A 19,319-nucleotide genomic window follows, 5' to 3' on the forward strand; every position below is an offset into this window, starting at 1 on the left:
AAGCTACCCAATTTGGACATAGGCGTCAAATCTTACTTGCTGAAGCCTCGCCAAGTAAGACCCTTAACCTTGGGCTAGCCCAAGGACGTCCTCGACCGTTGACGACACACGCTCTGTTTGAGCATCGCCAACAGATACCATCCAAGTTGTAACAAAAGATTCAAGTTCCCTTCTAGCCCTCGACACCTATCGAGGACAGAAACAGATACAAGACAACCACTCCCTGGACACGCAAGTTCTCTTGGGAGCGCGACCCGAATCAAAAAGATCCTGACGAAGAAGAGGTAGACGGACAGTTTAGCTCTCCCACCTCACCGACAGAGCAGTACCACTCAGACGAGGGACTGAACGACGAAGAAGATCTAGGAAACACTCCGACTTCTGAAGAGGACTTTCCAGACGAAGTACCTCCCCGAAACACTAGCGCCAATCCGAAGACAAGAATGTCTAACCCATCATCCTCCTCCACTGCCGTCGTAGTCTGTGCTCCTGAACTCAAAGCAGGAGCACCAACGGAATTCGATGGTGATACCGATGACGCGCAACGATGGCTCTACAGCTTAAAGACATATTTCCTCATCAACATCACCGTCTACAACAGTGAGCAGACCATGGTCTCAGTTGCCCTGTCATTAACAAAGAACAGCGCTAAAGCATGGGCTGATAACTTCTATCGCGAAGCTTTCAGCACCAACCCCCTGAAATTCGGAACCTTCGCCGAATTCGAGAAAGGATTCAACCTTGCATTTCAACCAGTTGATAAGCAGGTGAATGCCCTCACCGAAATCGCCGAACTCAGAATGGGAAACAACGTTACGGACTACATCTCGAAGTTCAAAATGTTGGCTACCATCGCCAATATCAAGGAAGGCGTGACACTCTCACACTTCTTTGAGAAAGGCCTGAACCCAAGCCTTCGCGAAAGCAATCTACAGGAAGGAGACACTTCCTGACACTATCGAAAAGTGGTACACTTCTGCGGTACAGCTCGATGCTAACTACCGCAGGAGCAAGGCCGTCTCTGCCAACTCCCGAAACCAACACTCCCGATACGCCCCTCGCGGTTCCAAGTACTACCCCAAGCCTAATGTCTCATCGTCCAGAGACCCTAACGCTATGGACATAGACCGCACCCTCTCTCAGGCAGAGAAAGACGAATGCTACAAGAAAGGGCCTTTGCTTCTCATGCAAAGAGCATGGCCACAGAGCCAACGATCCCAGATTCCACCCGAAGATACGACGTGGAGAGAAGAAAGATACCAAAGGAAAGACTCCGGTAACGACTGGTAGAGACCAGCGTGACGACGAAACCTCCGGAGACGACATGGAGACCAACCGGCTCCAAGAATCAAGAGGATTTTTAGAGCGGAGGACCGCAAAAGCAATGTGCGTCCCCTCCTTAGATATCCTGTGTACTCATACTGTAGGAAAAGAAAATGAATTCCGTGTCCCGGTGACACTTTTCTCTTCCACGAGTACGAAAACCGTTGCAACAACAGCCATCATCGACTCAGGGGCTGGGGGAACATTTATTTGTGACACCTTCGTAAAGAAGCACAATATTAAAACCCAGCCTCCTGAAGAAACCCTTCCGCATCACTATGGTAGATGGAAGCCAATCCACCGCTGGGAAGGTCACCCGATACTGCATGCTCTTCATCCGACTCGACAGACGAACCATGTGGGGAAAGTTTAACGTCACCAGACTTTCCGAACGAGACGAAATTCTGCTAGGGAAACCCTGGCTATCCACCATGAAACCGGATATCAATTGGGGACGCAACAAAATCACAATGCTTCCCACACCCAGATCCAGACACGTTGAGAATCTACTCAACAAAATTCGAAGAGAAGAACGGGGCCACCCCCTTACCAATTCGAAGGTCTCTGACCAATGATCGAGGACGAGGAAGAGGCCCCTTTCAAGCCTCTCAAGTCACTCCCCCTGGGTATGGAACACATACTCGAAGAAATTCGACGCAAAAAGAAGAAAAAGAAGACGAAGAAGGCAAAACCTGCCAAGGAGGTACCCGCCGAAGAAAAGCATTTTGAAATGCCTCAAGAAACCGACGTCATGGAAGACGTCTGGGTAGGGAAAACCGACCCCCTACCTGAAGTCAAGGAAGTTGCGACTTACCCCTTGACTGATGATGAGATTCTTATAGAATACTCGGCCGATGGTTCTTCAGTCAGACTGATCGAGAACCTCACCTTCGACACTCCCCTAACTAGGGATGGGACCTCCAAGACGGAAACCACGAAGACAAAGAAGACTCCCCTTCGCAACATTTGGATCCTTGCTACGGCAAAGGAGGAGTACCAGTAACAAGGCGCAGGAATTCGCCAAGGACAAAGCTCAAGAGATGAAGAAGAAACCATTCGAAGAGCTCGTCCCCGAATACCTTCACGACTTCGCAGATATATTTGCAAAAGATGGGCTTAACAAGCTCCCTCCATCGAGACCAGGTGTAGACCACCGGATCGAAACGAAGGAAGGTTTTATTCCAAAATCTTCCCGTGCTTACCCGCTGTCTCCAAAAGAAACAGAAGCGGTTAAAGCGTTTCTGGATGAACATATCCAGAAAGATTTTATCCAACCATCGAAGTCGCCTCAAGCCTCAGGCTTCTTCTTTGTAGGAAAGAAGGACGGCTCCCTTCGCCCCTGTCAGGACTACCGGTACATTAACGAATGGACTATCAAGAACGCATATCCACTTCCCCTCATTCCGCCTCTCATCGCCAAACTCAAAGACGCGAAATACTTCACCAAAGTGGACGTCCGTTCAGGATACAACAACATTTTAATCCACCCCGACGACAGATGGAAGGCAGCCTTCTCGACATCTTTTGGACTCTTTGAGCCAAAAGTAATGTTCTTTGGGCTCTGCAACTCACCAGCGACGTTCCAGGCCTACATGAACCAGACGTTCAGCAAGGAGATAGATGAAGGATGGCTCATCGTCTATATGGACGACATCCTAATATTCTCTTCTGACCTTGCAGAACACCAGATGTGCACCTGTAGGGTTTTAGAGAAACTCCGCCAGGAGAAACTCTTCCTCAAACCCGAGAAGTGCACCTTTGACTCCCAATGTTACAAGAACATCTAGACGCTTGGGCCCCTACCATTTTTCTCCTCATCCTCCTCATATCAGCCCTCGCATCATACCCTTACCCCGACCTCACCCTCATTATCCTTGTCATCCTCGCATTCCCTTTCGCCCTCTACCTGTCGCTCCAGCAGAGCCAGTACATCTGGCCGGATCATTTCGCTGACGAAGCATATCCATGCTCCGTTCCACCACCTGACTGATCCTGCGGACAGTCCCCCTGCCCTTACCGTCCGGACAGTAACCTATGATACGATGCACGACGCATCCCCTTTACCCTGTTTCCTTTTCTGACCTCTGACTCGAGGCGCAGTCGCACATGTTACTTATACTTAGCTCCGCAGCTGCACAATCGTGCCCCTGCATGTTTCACTTCTTATTCTGATCTTTGACTCACTTTCTTATCCGCATGTTCAGAGTTCACCCGCGTCTCATCTTGAACGTGCCTTCCTTTTATGGTCATACCCTTTACCGTTTACTTCTCTTGGTAGTACGAGTTATCATCCACTAATACGCTTCCTGTCCTCTATATAAACTCGCTACCATGTAACATATTCCTTAACTTGAATCTACTTGGTTCTTGACCTCCTACTCTCACCAGAGTGATCCCTTCTGCCTAGCCAGCAGTCTATATTCTATCTTCTTATCTGCTCTTCGCGGATAAGCCTATAGTCTCGATCTTTACTCATCGACTTCATCGACGAGTAAAGCCCCTGTTAACTAGTCGGACTTCTGTCCTTCTAATTAATGACGATCCTTACGATTAACCTTCGGGTGTCGTAAGTCTTGGCAGATACAGCTCATCGTCTAGCATCCGCTTGATGTAAGCTACCCGATTCGGACATAGGCGTCAAATCTTACTTGCCAACGCGTCGCCAAGTAAGACCCCTAACCTTGGGCTAGCCCAAGGACGTCCTCGACCGTTGACGACACATGCTCTGTTTGAGCGTCGCCAACAGATACCATCCAAGTCGTAACACCCAAGAGGTAGAATACCTTGGGATGATCATCCGACCTGGACAGGTTGCCATGGACCCGGCAAAACTCAAGGGGATTAGCGAATGGCAGACTCCATCGACGGTGAAAGAAGTCAGATCCTTCCTAGGATTCTGCAATTTCTACCGTCATTTCATCTCCCATTATTCCGACCTCGCTCGCCCCCTCCTCGACCTCACAAAGAAAGACACCATGTTTTCTTGGTCCACCGACTGTGAAGCTTCGTTCCAGAAGCTGAAACAGTGTTTTACCACCGAACCTGTACTCTGGAACCCCGACCCCTCTCGCCAATTTGCATTGGCCACAGATGCATCGCTATTTGCGACAGGAGCAGTCCTCCTGCAAACCGACGACAATGGGTCTTACCACCCATGTGGATATCTCTCACAGTCTCTCAACGCTGCGGAACGGAATTACCAGATTTACGACCGAGAGCTTCTTGCGGTTATCCGTGCCCTGAAGGCATGGAGGCACTTCCTTGAAGGCAATCCCCATCCGGTGATCGTCTTCACCGACCACAAGAACCTCCTATATTTCCGTTCCTCACAGACGCTGACATGCCGGCAAGCCCGCTGGCAGCTCACCCTCTGCGAGTACAACCTTCAATTCCATCATGTCCCGGGCAGCAAGCTCGCTGCACCCGATGCTCTCTCCCGACGACCGGATCATGACAATTCAGATCGTGATAACGAGGACGTTGTCCTCCTCCCAGATTCGCTCTTTGTTCAACTTATTGACACTGCTCTAGCGTCAAAGTTCAAAGCAGCAAACAATAACCCTGCTGATCTCACTATAAAGACAGCAGCTGACGCCTTAAATGGCCTCTGCGCCCCCCCTATGAAGTCTGCCTTGTCAGACTGGCACATTGACGAAGGCATCCTTTATTTCAAGGACCGAGCCTACGTCCCCCCTGACCTCTGGAAGTGCATTCTGGAGCTCCACCACGATCACCCAACTGCCGGGCACGCCGGACGTTCCAACACCGAATGGAACATCAAGAAAAGCTATTGGTGGCCCGGCATGGGCACCTTCATCCGACAATACGTTGATGGCTGCACTATGTGCCAGCAGATGAAATCTGACACTCACCCCACCACACCTCCCCTTATGCCCATTCCCTCCACCTGTACTCGACCCTTCTCCCAAGTTTCAGTCAATCTTATCACTGATCTTCCGGAGAGTGCCGGCTATGACTCCATTATGGTCGTGGTCGACCATGGGCTTACGAAGGGGGTAATTTTCTCGCCTTGCAAGAAAACCATCACTGCAGAAGGTGTTGCTGAATTATTTTACAAAAAGGTGTTTATGTGATTCGGATTATATGACAAGATCATCTCTGACCGAGGCCCACAATTTGCCTCGAAGCTAGCAAAAGAACTCGGATGGCTCCTGGACTACCAGGTAGCCCTCTCCACTGCCTATCATCCCCAGACGGATGGGCAGACAGAATGAATGAACCAGGAGCTGGAAACGTACCTTCGGATCTATTGTAGGATGACTCCTAACGATTGGGCCAAACATCTTCCTATGGCCGAATTTGTCCACAATTCCAGATGACACTCCGCTCGGAACGCATCCCCGTTCTACCTCATGATGGGTTACGAACCCAAAGGCATACCTTACGCCTTCCCCGACTCAGCTCTGCCAGCAGCAGAGAATTGAGTCAAGAAACTTGCAAAGATCCGTGAAGAAGCCCTTGCATGCCACAGCCTTGCGCAGCAACGCATGGCAGAATGCACGTTCGGGCGAAAGTACCAACCTTGGAAGGTTGGGGACAAGGTGTGGCTATCTGCTGCGCATTTGATCACCCACTTCCCTTCAAAGAAACTCACACCAAAACGATACGGACCCTTTACCGTTAAACAGGTCCTTTCCCCTATCACGTTCACCCTCGAACTCCCTGCCACCTGGCGCGTTCATCCCACGTTCCATGCATCAGAACTATCCTCCTATCAGGAGACGGACGTGCATGGCCTGAACTATACTGAACCGCCACCGGACCTGATCGACGGGGAAGAACATTACGAAATAGAAGCAATCCTCCAACACAGGGGTACCGGAACAAAACACCGATACCTGGTCTCCTGGGTTGGCTATCCACCCTCCGAACGAACGTGGATCCCAGAGAAGGAACTGAAGTCCACAGCAGAGATACTCAAGGACTATAAGAAGAGACTCAAGCTGACAACAAAGCTCCTCAGTTGTTAACCAGCTACCATCATTTCCATGTCTACCACTTTGTCCAATGCCTCCTCCCTCTCCCTCGGATCCACAGCCTCTATCGTCGAACTCATCCACGAGTCCACCATTTCTTTCACGCAGACCCCAGACTCTCAGAAGGCATTCTGGGAGGCCGTTATTCTCGACGCGCAGTATGCGCTCCGACTCGACAGCTATATTGATCGTACCAAAGACACGGTTCTCCTGGAGATTGTCAACGCCTTTCGGGCAGTTGACACTATCGCTTTTACAGCCGGACCACCTGGTATCTGTCCCCCTCACCCGATCACCCGCTACTCCGTCACAAAGGCCAAGAGGTCCCTCTTGAACCTTCTAGCTACTAGAAACTTTGGTGACACAGTCGCCAAGATAGAAGAAGAAATCACATACAACCAACCGCCTATACAGGCATCCGTTGTCGAGCATACTGCCGAGTGCAGTGCTCCAACACCCCCTTCCAAAAGACCCAACCTCATCCCCACCGACCTCACATCAGAAGAAATTGACAGAATGTTCGCAGAACACGAAGAAGAGCAGTATAGGATGATGACTAGTGACGAGCTTGAGGAACTCCGAGCTGCCATCATCAACGATGAGGTCGTAGCCAACGACCCGCTACCTGCTCCCTATAAAGGGAAGAAGAAGCATGAAGAAGAAAAGTCGAGTAAGGAAACTCGCACACCACCTTGGAGAAAGACGAACAAAGAAGACTATGGAAAGCCAGAGCACCGTGCTCATGTGCATTGCCTTATTAGGCAAAAAGTTTCGACGGGACTCCAGACATGCCTTGGAGCCAACCCAGTATTTGCACCTAGTAAAACAAGTGACTACGAAGTATAATTTCAACCTTGAAAAACGACGGTCCAGTCACGAAGTACACTAACACAATTTGAATATCACCATTCATCCACTGCGCCATCATTCTCTGACTCATCACTCGAAAATTGCCAAACAATTAAGGGTCCAACACCCGCAGAACTGCCATCCAATGGAACATCAGGTTCATCCAGCTCAGCTAGAGCGTTTAAGTTGTGGACGTGAGAATCACCTTTGGCCTCGTCAGTATATAATTGATTAAAGGAGATTTGCATCGTACCTAGGCCCAATCCTCCACGCACGCCACCCATGTAATACATGTCATCCGGTTCCTCATTGAAAGGTAAATCGGCATGGCCACTGATCAATGTCAATGCACCGGTGGCGGCACCTTCATTTTCCGTCCGAGTCAGTAGTAAGTTGGGATGTGGGTTCTCTGCAAGCTGTACAGCAGACAGCACATTCCTATATACAGTCCAAACTGATGACCGAGTCACTGCAGGGCGCCCCATTGCATCATAACAATGCTCGATAAAGTTGCCAAGCATAGGTGGGACAAGGTCGAATACCGGGTTGGAAGCATCGATATAGACATTGCGAACGTAGTCGATGCCCTCGTGATCTATAGAAACCTAGTTGGCATAGTCAAGTAAGCCTTTGTGTGCGGTCACTTGTGCAAATGAATACCTTGAAATCCAATGCTCCGAAATCTTCGGGAGAATGGTAGATAAGAGTTGGGACACCGTGTGGGAGTACCTAGGGGGATTGTAAGCACACATTTTAATGAGACAGAAATAAGTAGATACCTTGTTGCGGTCACGCCTCTTGGCGGAATTGTTCACTCGGTCTCTATAAGCATCAAGCTCCTGCTGCAGCCAGGGTATAAAAACCCAACGAAAAATCATCCTAGAAGACAACAAGACATATAAGGGCATAGGACCATAAGACAAGCGCTACGTACATTTGGAGAGTATCCGCTGAGTCGTACCAACCCTCAATGACACCTTCGTCCAGCAAATTCTCGAAGCCAGGTGTGAACCTACGCCGGAGTGGTGACCAAGTGATTTCCGGCATTACATTTTTCTTCAACTGTGGGTTTCTGTTAGAATGCCAAACTCGGATCCACATTATCCACCCTGAAAACAGCTCGATTCCAGTGTGAAGACCGAGCCCAAATCTGAGCCATTTGTCGTGCTGGTCAACGGCAAAGAGATCGTTAACGCCAGCTGCCCAGAAGCGCTTTCATTTCAATTTTCTGGCCTTACGTTGTCACACGAGTTCTGGTTCATAGGCAGCAAAGTAAGACATCATGACTGATCTATTATAGTCACGGTTGCGATGTCAGTCTTTGACAAACAGATCAACTTGACAAAATTACCTAGATACACTCATACTCTTTTCGTGAAAGAGCAGACTGATCATCTCTCGTGTTCCGGCATGAGGGTACATCTTGCGAAGATCCGTCACAGCTTCGTGGATTGTTTCTATAGTGTGACCCTGCTGGCAAGACCGTTCAAGGCCCATGTCCACACGGATTTGATGAAACTTTGTGAGTCTAGGATAGTTATGAGCAATTAAGTCAGCTAATCATAAATATCATATACGTACCCGATACCGTAGCGTTCTGTATTGAAATGTTTTTGTAAGGCCTGGATGATTTCTTTGTCGTTGAGCCGTGTCTTCCAATAGCGTAGTATATGAGGCGCGAGTTCATCTAAGGGGGCTAGAATGAAGATCAAAGTCAGGGAGTGGTATTGAAGCGAATGCGCCACACTTACGTGTTGGTTTATGCTGGTTGGGCATGATAAGGGGTGCAGGACGGTATGGTCCCACTTTACGATGCTGTTATATTTATTATCTCCGTAAAGTCACAGTAAAGCCTCCGACTTACTTTGTTCTGAACTTCTGATGAAGTTCTGACTTGCGCACTGGTTAAGGTCCTCGGATATCACTCAACTTGCAAGGTATGTCCATAGGTACTGTAAAAGACTTACCTTGTTCTGACTTCAAGTTGTGCAGTTAAGGTCCTCGCCGACTCCTCGGATCACATGCGCATTGCGCACTGCGCATCGCCTCTTTCATGCCGCACTTCCATGTGCCTTTCATTGGTGTTAGATCGCTGGATTACATGCGCATTGCGCATCGCCTCTTTCATGCCGCACTTCCATGCCTTTCATTGGTGTTAGATCGCCCCTTTCATATTGTGCAAGCTGTGCTGGTGCATGCCGCAAACTGCAGATCGCCTCTTTCATGCCGCAAACCTCACACCACTTGCATGCCTCGCCTCTTTCGTTCATCAAATCACAGAGGTTTATGGTGCTCTCAATTCATCTGCCCTCTTTCATCCTCCCTCTTTCTCAATTCATCCCCCCTCTTTCATCTGCTCTTTCATCCTCCCTCTTTCAATTCATCATCCTCCCTCTTTCAATCCTCCCTCTTTCAATCCTCCCATGCAGATCGCCCCATTGATGCCGCAAACAATTTCAATCCTCCCTCTTTCAATCCTCCCTCTTTCAATCCTCCCAAGCAGATCGCCCCATTGATGCCGCAAACAACCTCGGGCTTCACCACTCCGGCTTCACCACATGCTCACAGAGGCTCTCACTCATTCTGAGTAACTGACGGTCCAGTACGTGTTCTCACTTGGCGCTCTAGCTTAGTCTCACTCACTCATTCTGTTGGTGCTCTAGCTTAGTCTCACTCATTCCAAGTAACTTGTTCACCATCTGAATGCTCATTCTGAGTTACTGATGGTCCGGTAGATGTGCTCTCATTTTGCTAACTAGGTAGTATGGCCACAGAGGCTCTGACCGCTCGTTCTGAGCGACTGACTGTATTTAATCCTGCATTGAAATATATTGTTTCTCGCACCTTCATCGTGTCTGTCCTCGTCTCACACCTTCAACATTCATGGCCTCCTACGAACTTGCATCACAGTTCACTGAAGATGTGTTTGCCAAAGAAGATCTCATTTGTGAACGTTCTGCCTGTGCTGCAAAGATTTTGAAGGGAGATCCATGTTTCTACATTGCAACAATCGTCATTGGCCAGCGCGGGCGCTTTGTTTGTGCAACTTGTCACCGGCACTATCAAGGCAAAGCAGCAACATCAATGAGGCCCACTGCTCAACGTCCGAACCCTCAGCGTCCGAACCCTCAAGGCAATGCTCAAGTTATCCGGCAAAATATCAATGCTGCATGGAGACCAGGTTTGATTGATTTCATACTCGCGTCCATTTTACATTTACTGATGTGATCTCTCAGCGGTAGCTCAGCAGCTGCCACCACGTGTAGTGGCTACTAGTGCTGGGCCAGATATAGCTGTCCCTTCTAGCTGGGCTCAGCCTGGCTACTCAGTAAACCATGCACAATACGGTGCCGAACGAGAACGCTGGGCTAAGCAAGCATATGCTGTACCCCCGGTGGAGACTATTAGCTTGGAAATTACCGCTGTTCGGGAAGGTGGAAATAGAAGGAAGGGCGCTCGTGGTATACCTTTTGGAGTACGTAGATGGATTCTGCTACATCTATCACATACTGACAACTCTGAATTCTGAATTTCAGAACATATGTGAGGGCCGAAAAGACGTTGATGCACGCATTGACGCACCCGGACTCATCACACTTTCGCTGGATACCATCTTGCCGAAGATCCAAGCTTTTGCGACAGGCTTTCCATGGCGCCAGGACCAATTCGTCATTCGAGATGGCGGATGGGTTGATTTATCAACCCATCCGCCACGTCAGCCTTATTTTTACTCCCAATGCACGCAGGCAACTCGCAAAGGCTTGCGCACTATGACATTCAAGTCGAAACAATTTTTATTGTATGTCGTTGTGCCCACGGCTCAATGGGAGGACTATGAAACGTGGCTTGAAAAAGCTGAAGAGGTTTGTATTTTTCAATTATACGATGCCGGTACATACTTACCAAAAAATCTATACCCTTAGGAATGATTCAGCATGGGTTCACAGTCTGAGCCACTCTTTCTACCTTCTGCGACAAGGAGCATCCATTCAAGCACGCTGGCTGTGGCTGGCACTCAGGCTGATTTGTTGACTATCTCATCAGTCGAAGCACCATCTGAAGTGGCACTGTCCAAAGCGCCAGTCAAGCGGCCGTTTCAGCGTGAGATTGCGAGTGTCCCATCCTCGCCTCCCCTCAAGAAAATGGCATCTGCCAATGTTGGTTTCCGTTCTCCAGATCGAGAACAGCTGCGGGAAGTTTTGCAGTCTGGTGGGACTACAGACATAGATGTCCGACAAAGTAAGTACGTGCTATTACTCTTAGTCCTTCTCTGACATCACACCTCCTAGTGCTCACTGTACAGCACGAGAATATTGAATTCTTCCCCATCCCAACACGCCCGCTATCAGTCATTTTAGACGACCCAAAGCTTCATGCTGCCTTCCGCACGGACACCAAATTGAGCCACAGCGGCCGACTTACAGTTCAGACCTCGACGGACGACATGCTTGGCGTTGGAGGCTTCAAGACGGCCCATCCTGGGTTCTTGATGCTTTTATCAGCCCCCGAAATTCCTTTAGGTTCACGCCCATGCCAGAAGGTCACTGTCAAGCGACCATTTTACAAGAAGTACCCTCCAGGCAGCAGCACAAACCCGATCAATTTTTCGATTGGACGCTATACGATAAGTGATGAGCTTCCAAAGCTGTTCAGAGAAGCCAATGTCTTGTACTGGGCACGCTCATTGCTCACATTTGCATATGAATACATAGACCATTGTGTTGCTAATTCATCCGACACTCCGCCCTTTCACATCCCTCGCTTGCGTTTGTCGAGGCCGGTCTCGCATTGTCACACGATCACACACAACCTGGCCACAAATCAAAGTCACTGACCATGCCGCGGGCTGGGTACCTCGTCGAAGAGTTGATCACCGACGATTTCATCAAATATATCCATAATATGGATTGCAACCCTATGCTTGATCCATACGAGGTTGGCTATGAAATCGCCGAATTTCTAGCTTGCACGCAACACATACAGTTTGCCAAAACCGGCGGTCTCGCTTTCATTTCCGATTACCAAGGTGGATTGGAGATTTTGTCTGACCCTCAAGTTCTTACACATCCGTACGTGATTTCATTTTAAAATATTACTCGTAACTCAACTGGGGACTATAGCCTGGTCAACAAAGGGAAGGATGATATCTTCGGGGATGGCAACATCGAACGTGCAGTTAGCACATTCGAGAAGGAGCACAATTGCAACAAGTTTTGTAAATGGAGTGGCTTTAAGTTGAAAATTTACGAAAAGTTGGAAATTGACGAAGCAGAGACGGAGACAGATTAATCTTGGGACTTGTAGATTTCTTGCTGGGGCTTGTAGATTCACGTTTTGTTTGGACATGCTTATATCAAAGTATTATTTGCACGCAGTGTTTGGGGTCCCTCAACTGCATGTGACCAAAGTCGCTGGCAAAATGAGCATGGTGCTCCGGCTTTCCATAGAAGACAAACCGAGCTTGGAAGCTTGTCTTACCACTCCCCCTCCAGGGTTCACATCTACTGATGACATACCGATATTATCCATCGGGTCACCTATCATAAGGGATGACACCCCTATCCCTGTCCCTCCACCCACGCGCACCCCTCGACGAAGTCGCCGACTGAATACCGAGCGCATCCTTGCACTCGGATTACCCATCACTCGACATGTACTGGGCCAGGATCCCACCAGGCAGCAGATACTTAATGATACGCACACTAGGACGACCCCACAACCCTACCAGTGCAACTTTAAGTGCAGGGTCTGCCATCAGTATGGCCACAAACAGAAACAATGCAAGCGATATTTCTGCCGCATTTGTGGATGGTTTGCCCCCGGACATCTCACCCCCTTCTGCCCTTGCCTTCACGGCAAGAAGATCCTTCGTCGAGGAATATCCTCGGAAACGTTCTACACTGACATGCGTCAGTTAGAAGCAGCATACGATCACGATGCTGCACGACTTGAACAAGATAGAGAAGAGAACGCGTTAGAAGCCATGGACGCACTCCATGACCTCGACTGCAACCCCTCCTGGTATGACAACATGGATGACTGAACTCGTTGATTTCAGTCCTAAAAACCGGGGTAATGTTACAAGAACATCTAGACGCTTGGGCCCCTACCATTTTTCTCCTAATCCTCCTCGTATCAGCCCTCGCATCATACCCTTACCCCAACCTTACCCTTGTCATCCTTGTCATCCTCGCATTCCCTTTCACTCTCTACCTGTCGCTTCAGCAGAGCCAGTACATCTGGCCGGATCCTTTCGCTGACAAAGCATACCCATGCTCCATTCCACCACCTGACTGATCCTGTGGACAGTCCCCTTGCCCTTACTGTCTGGACGGTAACCTATGATATGATGCACGACGCATCCCCTTTGCCCTTTTCCCTTTTTTGATCTCTGACTCAGTGCGCAGTCGCACATGTTACTTATACTTAGATCCGCAGTTGCACGATTGTGCCCCTGCGTGTTTCACTTCTTGTTTTAACCTTTGACTCACTTTCTTATCAAGCACGTTCTGGTTCACCCATGTCTCACCCCAAACGTGCCTTCCTTTTATGGTTATGCCCTTTACGGATTACTTCACTTGGTAGTACGAGTTATCATCCACTAATACGCTTCCTATCCTCTATATAAACTCGCTACCATGTACCATATTCCTTAACTTGAATCTACTTGGTTCTTGACCTCCTACTCTCACCAGAGTGATCCCTTCTGCCTAGCCAGCAGTCTATATTCTATCTTCTTATCTGCTCCTCGCAGATAAGCCTATAGTCTCGATCTTTACTCATCAACTTCGTCGACAAGCAAAGCCCCCTGTTAACTAGTCGGACTTCTGTCCTTCTAATTAACGACGATCTTACGATTAACCTTCAGGTGTCGTAAGCCTAGGCCGATATAGCTTATCATCTCGCACCCGCTTGACATAAGCTACCCAATTTGGACATAGGCGTCAAATCTTACTTGCCGAAGCCTCGCCAAGTAAGACCCCTAACCTTGGGCTAGCCCAAGGACGTCCTCGACCATTGACGACACACGCTCTGTTTGAGCGTCGCCAACAGATACCATCCAAGTCGTAACACTGAGTTCCATATGTTGAGGAAGGAAACTAGGTGCACCTTGGGTGCATTTTTTTTCGAGGAGATTCTTTGTAGATGGGGAGGAATTGAGGAAATTGTCACGGACAATGGCACGCCATTTATCGCAGCGCTCGATTGGTTAGCACAGAAGTATCATATCCATCATATCCGCATCTCCACGTACAACTCCAAAGCTAACAGAATTGTGGAATGCTCGCATTGTACCATCTGGGATTCCCTTGTGAAAGCATGCAATGGCGACATCACCAAGTGGCCCACCCTCGCACATCACGTATTCTGGGCTGATCATGTTACCACCCGCCAATCTACAGGATTCTCGCCATACTATCTAGCACACGGTGTAGAACCCCTTCTCCCCTTTGACTTCGTCCATGCAACCTTCATGCTTCCTGATATCACCACCCTTATCTCGACTCATGATCTCCTTGCCGCCCGTGCTCACCAACTTGCCAAGCACGACGAAGACCTTGCTATAGTGCACACCCGCCTTCTGAAAAGCCGCCTCGCATCTATTCATGACTTCGAGAAGCGCTTTGCCAACACCATTCATGATTATAACTTCACCCCCGGCTCTCTCGTCTTAGTTCTGAACAAACAGATTGAACCAGCATCCAACGCAAAGTGCAAACCTCGTTATTTCGGTCCCATGGTTGTTATCTCCCGCTCACAAGGAGGATCTTACCGCCTCGCAGAAGTTGATGGCACAATTTCTAAATTGAAGTTCACAGCCTTTCGCATTATCCCTTACCACCTGCGCTCCCCCACTTCTATTGAAGTCACCCAATTTATCGACCCTCAAGCTCTTGCTGGAGTCAATGATGAGCAGTCTTAGATGCGTTCTCTCTATTTTTCAGTTTCCTCCTTTATTTTCGCTCGAACCATTCTATCTTATTACGCATATTTTTTTTAGTTTTATTGTTGGAAGATCGACCGAGGACGGTCGATATTCGAAGTAAGGAGGGGATGTAAGGATTCCATATCCTCTACACCCCGACTAAGGCTTCATAATAAAGTTCAAGGACTTACGTTCCGTCATCCGCGTGACTCACTGACGCGAACAAGCATCATGCTTCGCGTCCGAGTCACGCGGACACATTCTCTTTCCTTACCTTCACTTTCTCGTTATGCTCAACGACGAGCTTGGTCTTTCACCCTCGTTCATAACTATACCCTGGACTTATCACCAAACTATCTCTCGTCATTCTCTCTTATTTTCATTCCTTCGCCCCAAAAGCAGTCAAATACCCAACAGTTCTCGTCATTCCTGTGCACGGCTCAGCACCACCATTCTCCGTCTCACTGAACCTTCACGTTCGTAATAATCAAGGACCCTTACTCTTTTGTAGATAAAATACGGCCTTGTAGACTCACTTTGAACGTTGGTTGATTTCCCCACTACCAACTCGCGTCAGATCCTAAGAACAGTCCTATCGCCTCGAGCCACGCAATTCCCATATCGAACTCAACGTCAGCCTTATATTAGATCCAATTCAAACATTGCGAAAAACAAGGTGAATCCTAGTCAATTTTACCACTAATAGTGCTCGTCATCTATTACTCCTCCTCGTCTGGCATCGCATCAATGTCCAGGAACATTGATGCCTCGCTCGTCTCCAGGTCACACACCCTGTTGGCCTTGGAGCCACTGCAATAGACAGTGAGTTATACAGAGAAAATCAATCCAACGAGCATGTACTAGACAGTATTGTAGATGGCATACATCAGTACGTGGTACTTGCGCTCACTCGTGTCAAAGATATCATTCAAGATACCCACCAATGGTTTGTAAATCCCGCTATACAATCCACAATTGAAATCGCGGTCATATTGTTCGGATGTATATTGCATGATCACGCTGCGTACCTACAAGCCATACATGTTAATAAGTAGCTCGGTCATCATGATTGAGTGCCAGAATGGACTTACCGCTGTTCCTGCGAGTGCAAGAAATAATACTTATACCGTCTCCTTCTCAGGCCACGACAACCGTTTCCATCTGGGATTGAACAACCAAAAGTGCGTCACCCAAGTCAACCCTTACTTGACAAATCACTTGACAAGTAACATAAAGCAAACCTCCTGGCCTTCCTTCTTGGTCTGGCCTGGGGATGCTGAAACGTCAAAGGTACAGTTGAGGTCGCGGCTCAATCGCCTCTGCTGCCCTCCTGCTCATTATTGGACATCGTGCCTTCTCGGTACGTTGTTTCCTGACGGATAAAAATTATTAGTAGGCGCATGATTGAGTCACTGATTCTTTCTTCCGTTTACTAACAATTTCTTTGCTCTAGCCAATCCATCATTCTGCCCTGCAGTAGTTCACCTTCGCTCACAATTTACGGATAATCTGCCAACTAGTGACATGTATTGTTTGTGGTGTCTTTGCGTAACTCGCTTGTTGAGATAAATGATTATCGGGTGTCTTAGAGTCACTTGCTGCATTAACTTCAGTAAACAAACGCGGCATTCAAATGTGGAATATCATACATCATGATCGACCAAAAGAACTGTCTCTCATTTTGGCCACCACTCTCAACGCCCTTTGTATGTCCGCTTCTGTCGGAGCCTCCTCCCCAACCCACTCAGTTACCCACCTAACCAGCTGCCCGTATTCACTCTCCCCTTTCTTTCGTCGTTCCGCCCACTCCTCAAACAATGGACCGTGCAAGGACACTTCAGCCCAGAACACGAGCGCAATGGACAATGTGTTGCGTGAGGGATTCATCTGCAACTCACGCATCCACGCAAGTGTAAGCGAAATTTCTGATGCGCGCCCGGTGAAACCCAGAAGCTGGATGTAGGTTGAGAAGGTCTGATCGGTGGGTACGATAGATAGATAGGGACCGCATGGCTTCTTTTCGGGAGAATGGGCTTCCGCAGTAATAACTTTCGGTTGTGCATCATGGTCCTTACGCATGGAGAATGGCATTGTAATGCTTTTGGCTAGTTTCGTCAGCGGGTAAAGAGGGTTAGCCTCGGCGTCCTTGGAGTGCACGACAGAAACAGGTTCCTTTACATCTAGGAGCCGCTTCCAACTTCCGTACATCACAGTGCGGAAAATGTCTCGAGCTACGTCACCCGCACGGCGGTCCCTCCAGATCCCAACAACTGACGGCGGATGCGGAGGGTGAAGCCGTCCCATAATCAAGTCGATAGGGTTGCTGGACTCTACTGCAGGCGTGTGAAACAGGTGTGCGAATGTCCCCCGCACGGACTCATTATCCATCTTGGTTGCGAGCACGGCAGCTTTTAGGAGGACGTTTAACGTGGCTCCGTTCGGGCGTACAGAATAGAGTTGTTCAAGGTGGTCCCACAGCTGGAAGATGATATCTGGGCGGCGAATGCGCAGTAAGGCGACCATGAACTCGTTAATGACGATGATATTTATCCAGTGACGGGATGCTGGAGCGATATGCTTGTCATCTGGAAGGGACGCTGGTTGCGAAGAGGTGCGCTGTGCGTCCATGAATGAGTTCAGAAGGTAGAATGCATCCTGCGGGTGCCCTGCACGAGTAAGGACCTGTATACCTACAGTCAGTGCCTTGCGATCAAGTGCAATATCTGAATCGAGCAACTGATTCCATATCCTCAAGGCCTCGTCGAAAGCTCCTCGGAAGAGTAAGCCACGAAGTATGACGGTATATGTGGCAACAGTGGGTTTGAACTGCTTCGTTCGTTCGCGCGCGCGCTCGAAAAGCGTAACAAGGGTGGATGTGGAAGTCTGTTCATCGTTTGCTGCGGAAATGAGTGCAGTGGTCCAATCAAAGATGTCCACGCCGGTCTTTGTACCAGACCAGAACTTGGTGGATGCGTGGCGAGATGAAGGTCCCGGGACGGACGTGACGGGTCTAGAGTTGTGGGCAGTATCAAGCTGTAGAAGCTTATGGAGGTAGTGAAACGCAGAAGCATAGTCATGCCGCAAAGATCCAATATATAGCGTGTTTGCAGGGTGTGTTGTCCCTGAGTGATCAGCACCGCGAAGGTGGATATCCGGTCCGTGAGGAACTGTTAAGCCATGCTCTATACAGTATCGACGGATGGCACGGAGATATTCCTGTGAATCCTGGATGGCTCCATGTTTGGAAAAGATGCGAAGGAAGGCCTCTAAATGTTCCGCAGTTGGCACAACTCCTTCGTGGGACATCTTCGTGTGGAGGACCTTGGTCAATTGGAGAGTGACAAAGCGATCTCGCATCAGCGACCTGTATGTTTCAAGCCATAACGGCACCTCTCGTGCTGACATCGCCTCGAGTACAGATACCGCAAGATTGGCGGCTGCTTCCGAACGAGTGAAGCCAGACAGGCCGCGGAGTAGAGCATTGAAGTAAAATGTAGGAAACTGAATCGTGCGCGCGAGGAATTGTTGCACAATTTTACGCATCGGCGGAAGAAAGTCAAAGTGAGCGAGCGCATGTGTGGACAGAATTAATAGTGCAGGACGATCTTTAGAGCCAAGGGTCCACGAGTGCTCAAACGTAAGACGTAACAGACCGTCCTGCGCATCCTGCGCAGTCCGGACTTTGTGACAGATTAAGGAGAAAGCAACCCACGCGGGAAGCTGCACCGTCTGTTGACGTTCGACGGCAGAACCGTCTGCAGGGAATTGACCTGCAAGGCCCCTATTCTGCTTTATTGCAGATAGAGCTGTGTTTAAGTCGGGTGAATATACCACATGTTTCCAGAGAACATAATCGATGAATGGTATGCTACAGCTCTCCAAAGCACTGTGTATCTCTTCGTCTTTGCGCTCGCGTTTCAGTTGAGAAACGAGATCCCATAGGGGGTCCTTTGTGATGAGGGAAGCTTGCTTTGCGAACTTGACGAGGCGTTTACTGCCAGAGAAAGATGAATAAGTCCTCTGATAGAGTCCAGTGAAAGTAGACTGCGATGATCGTCTATAGAGAGGAAAGACAATATACTGCATGCGCGAACAGCATCTGCAAAATTCATCAAAAATAACACTTGAAACTGTTAACAGGAAGTATACCTGGTGTTAAGACTCTCTGAGATCCAACCAAGTCCGAGATCTCAAAATTGATGCCAGTTGTGTTTGCCACAAGC

The 19,319-nt window shown here is 48.8% G+C and overlaps 3 protein-coding genes across 3 annotated transcripts; 1 reads left to right on the forward strand and 2 right to left on the reverse strand.

Moving 5' to 3' along the window:
- Window positions 1-7,222: 7,222 nt before the first annotated feature.
- Window positions 7,223-8,945, reverse strand: EDB93DRAFT_1249488 (uncharacterized protein; the record flags this gene model as incomplete). Its single annotated transcript, XM_041452868.1, has 9 exons — window positions 7,223-7,374; window positions 7,423-7,774; window positions 7,830-7,898; window positions 7,949-8,048; window positions 8,104-8,381; window positions 8,418-8,460; window positions 8,521-8,697; window positions 8,751-8,865; window positions 8,921-8,945. The coding sequence occupies 9 exons, from the start codon at window positions 8,943-8,945 to the stop codon at window positions 7,223-7,225; spliced, it is 1,311 nt and encodes a 436-aa protein (XP_041308514.1).
- Window positions 8,946-10,052: 1,107 nt separating this feature from the next.
- Window positions 10,053-12,479, forward strand: EDB93DRAFT_1276702 (uncharacterized protein; the record flags this gene model as incomplete). The annotated part of the gene is made up of 7 exons (XM_041454409.1): window positions 10,053-10,350; window positions 10,406-10,644; window positions 10,706-11,032; window positions 11,117-11,408; window positions 11,459-11,889; window positions 11,946-12,238; window positions 12,290-12,479. 7 exons carry the CDS (start codon window positions 10,053-10,055, stop codon window positions 12,456-12,458), a joined length of 2,049 nt encoding a protein of 682 aa, XP_041308515.1. The 3' UTR covers window positions 12,459-12,479.
- Window positions 12,480-16,610: 4,131 nt separating this feature from the next.
- Window positions 16,611-19,282, reverse strand: EDB93DRAFT_315323 (uncharacterized protein). Its single transcript, XM_041456053.1, has 3 exons — window positions 19,246-19,282; window positions 16,746-19,195; window positions 16,611-16,694 (listed from the first exon to the last, which is right to left on the reverse strand). Exon 2 carries the CDS (start codon window positions 19,180-19,182, stop codon window positions 16,747-16,749), a length of 2,436 nt encoding a protein of 811 aa, XP_041308516.1. The 5' UTR covers window positions 19,183-19,195; window positions 19,246-19,282; the 3' UTR covers window positions 16,611-16,694; window position 16,746.
- Between the last annotated feature and the right edge of the window lie 37 nt (window positions 19,283-19,319).

The sequence above is a fragment of the Suillus bovinus genome (assembly GCF_016758785.1).
Source record: "Suillus bovinus strain UH-Sbo-P2 chromosome Unknown EDB93scaffold_21, whole genome shotgun sequence".
Classification (NCBI taxonomy): Eukaryota; Fungi; Basidiomycota; class Agaricomycetes; order Boletales; family Suillaceae; genus Suillus; species Suillus bovinus.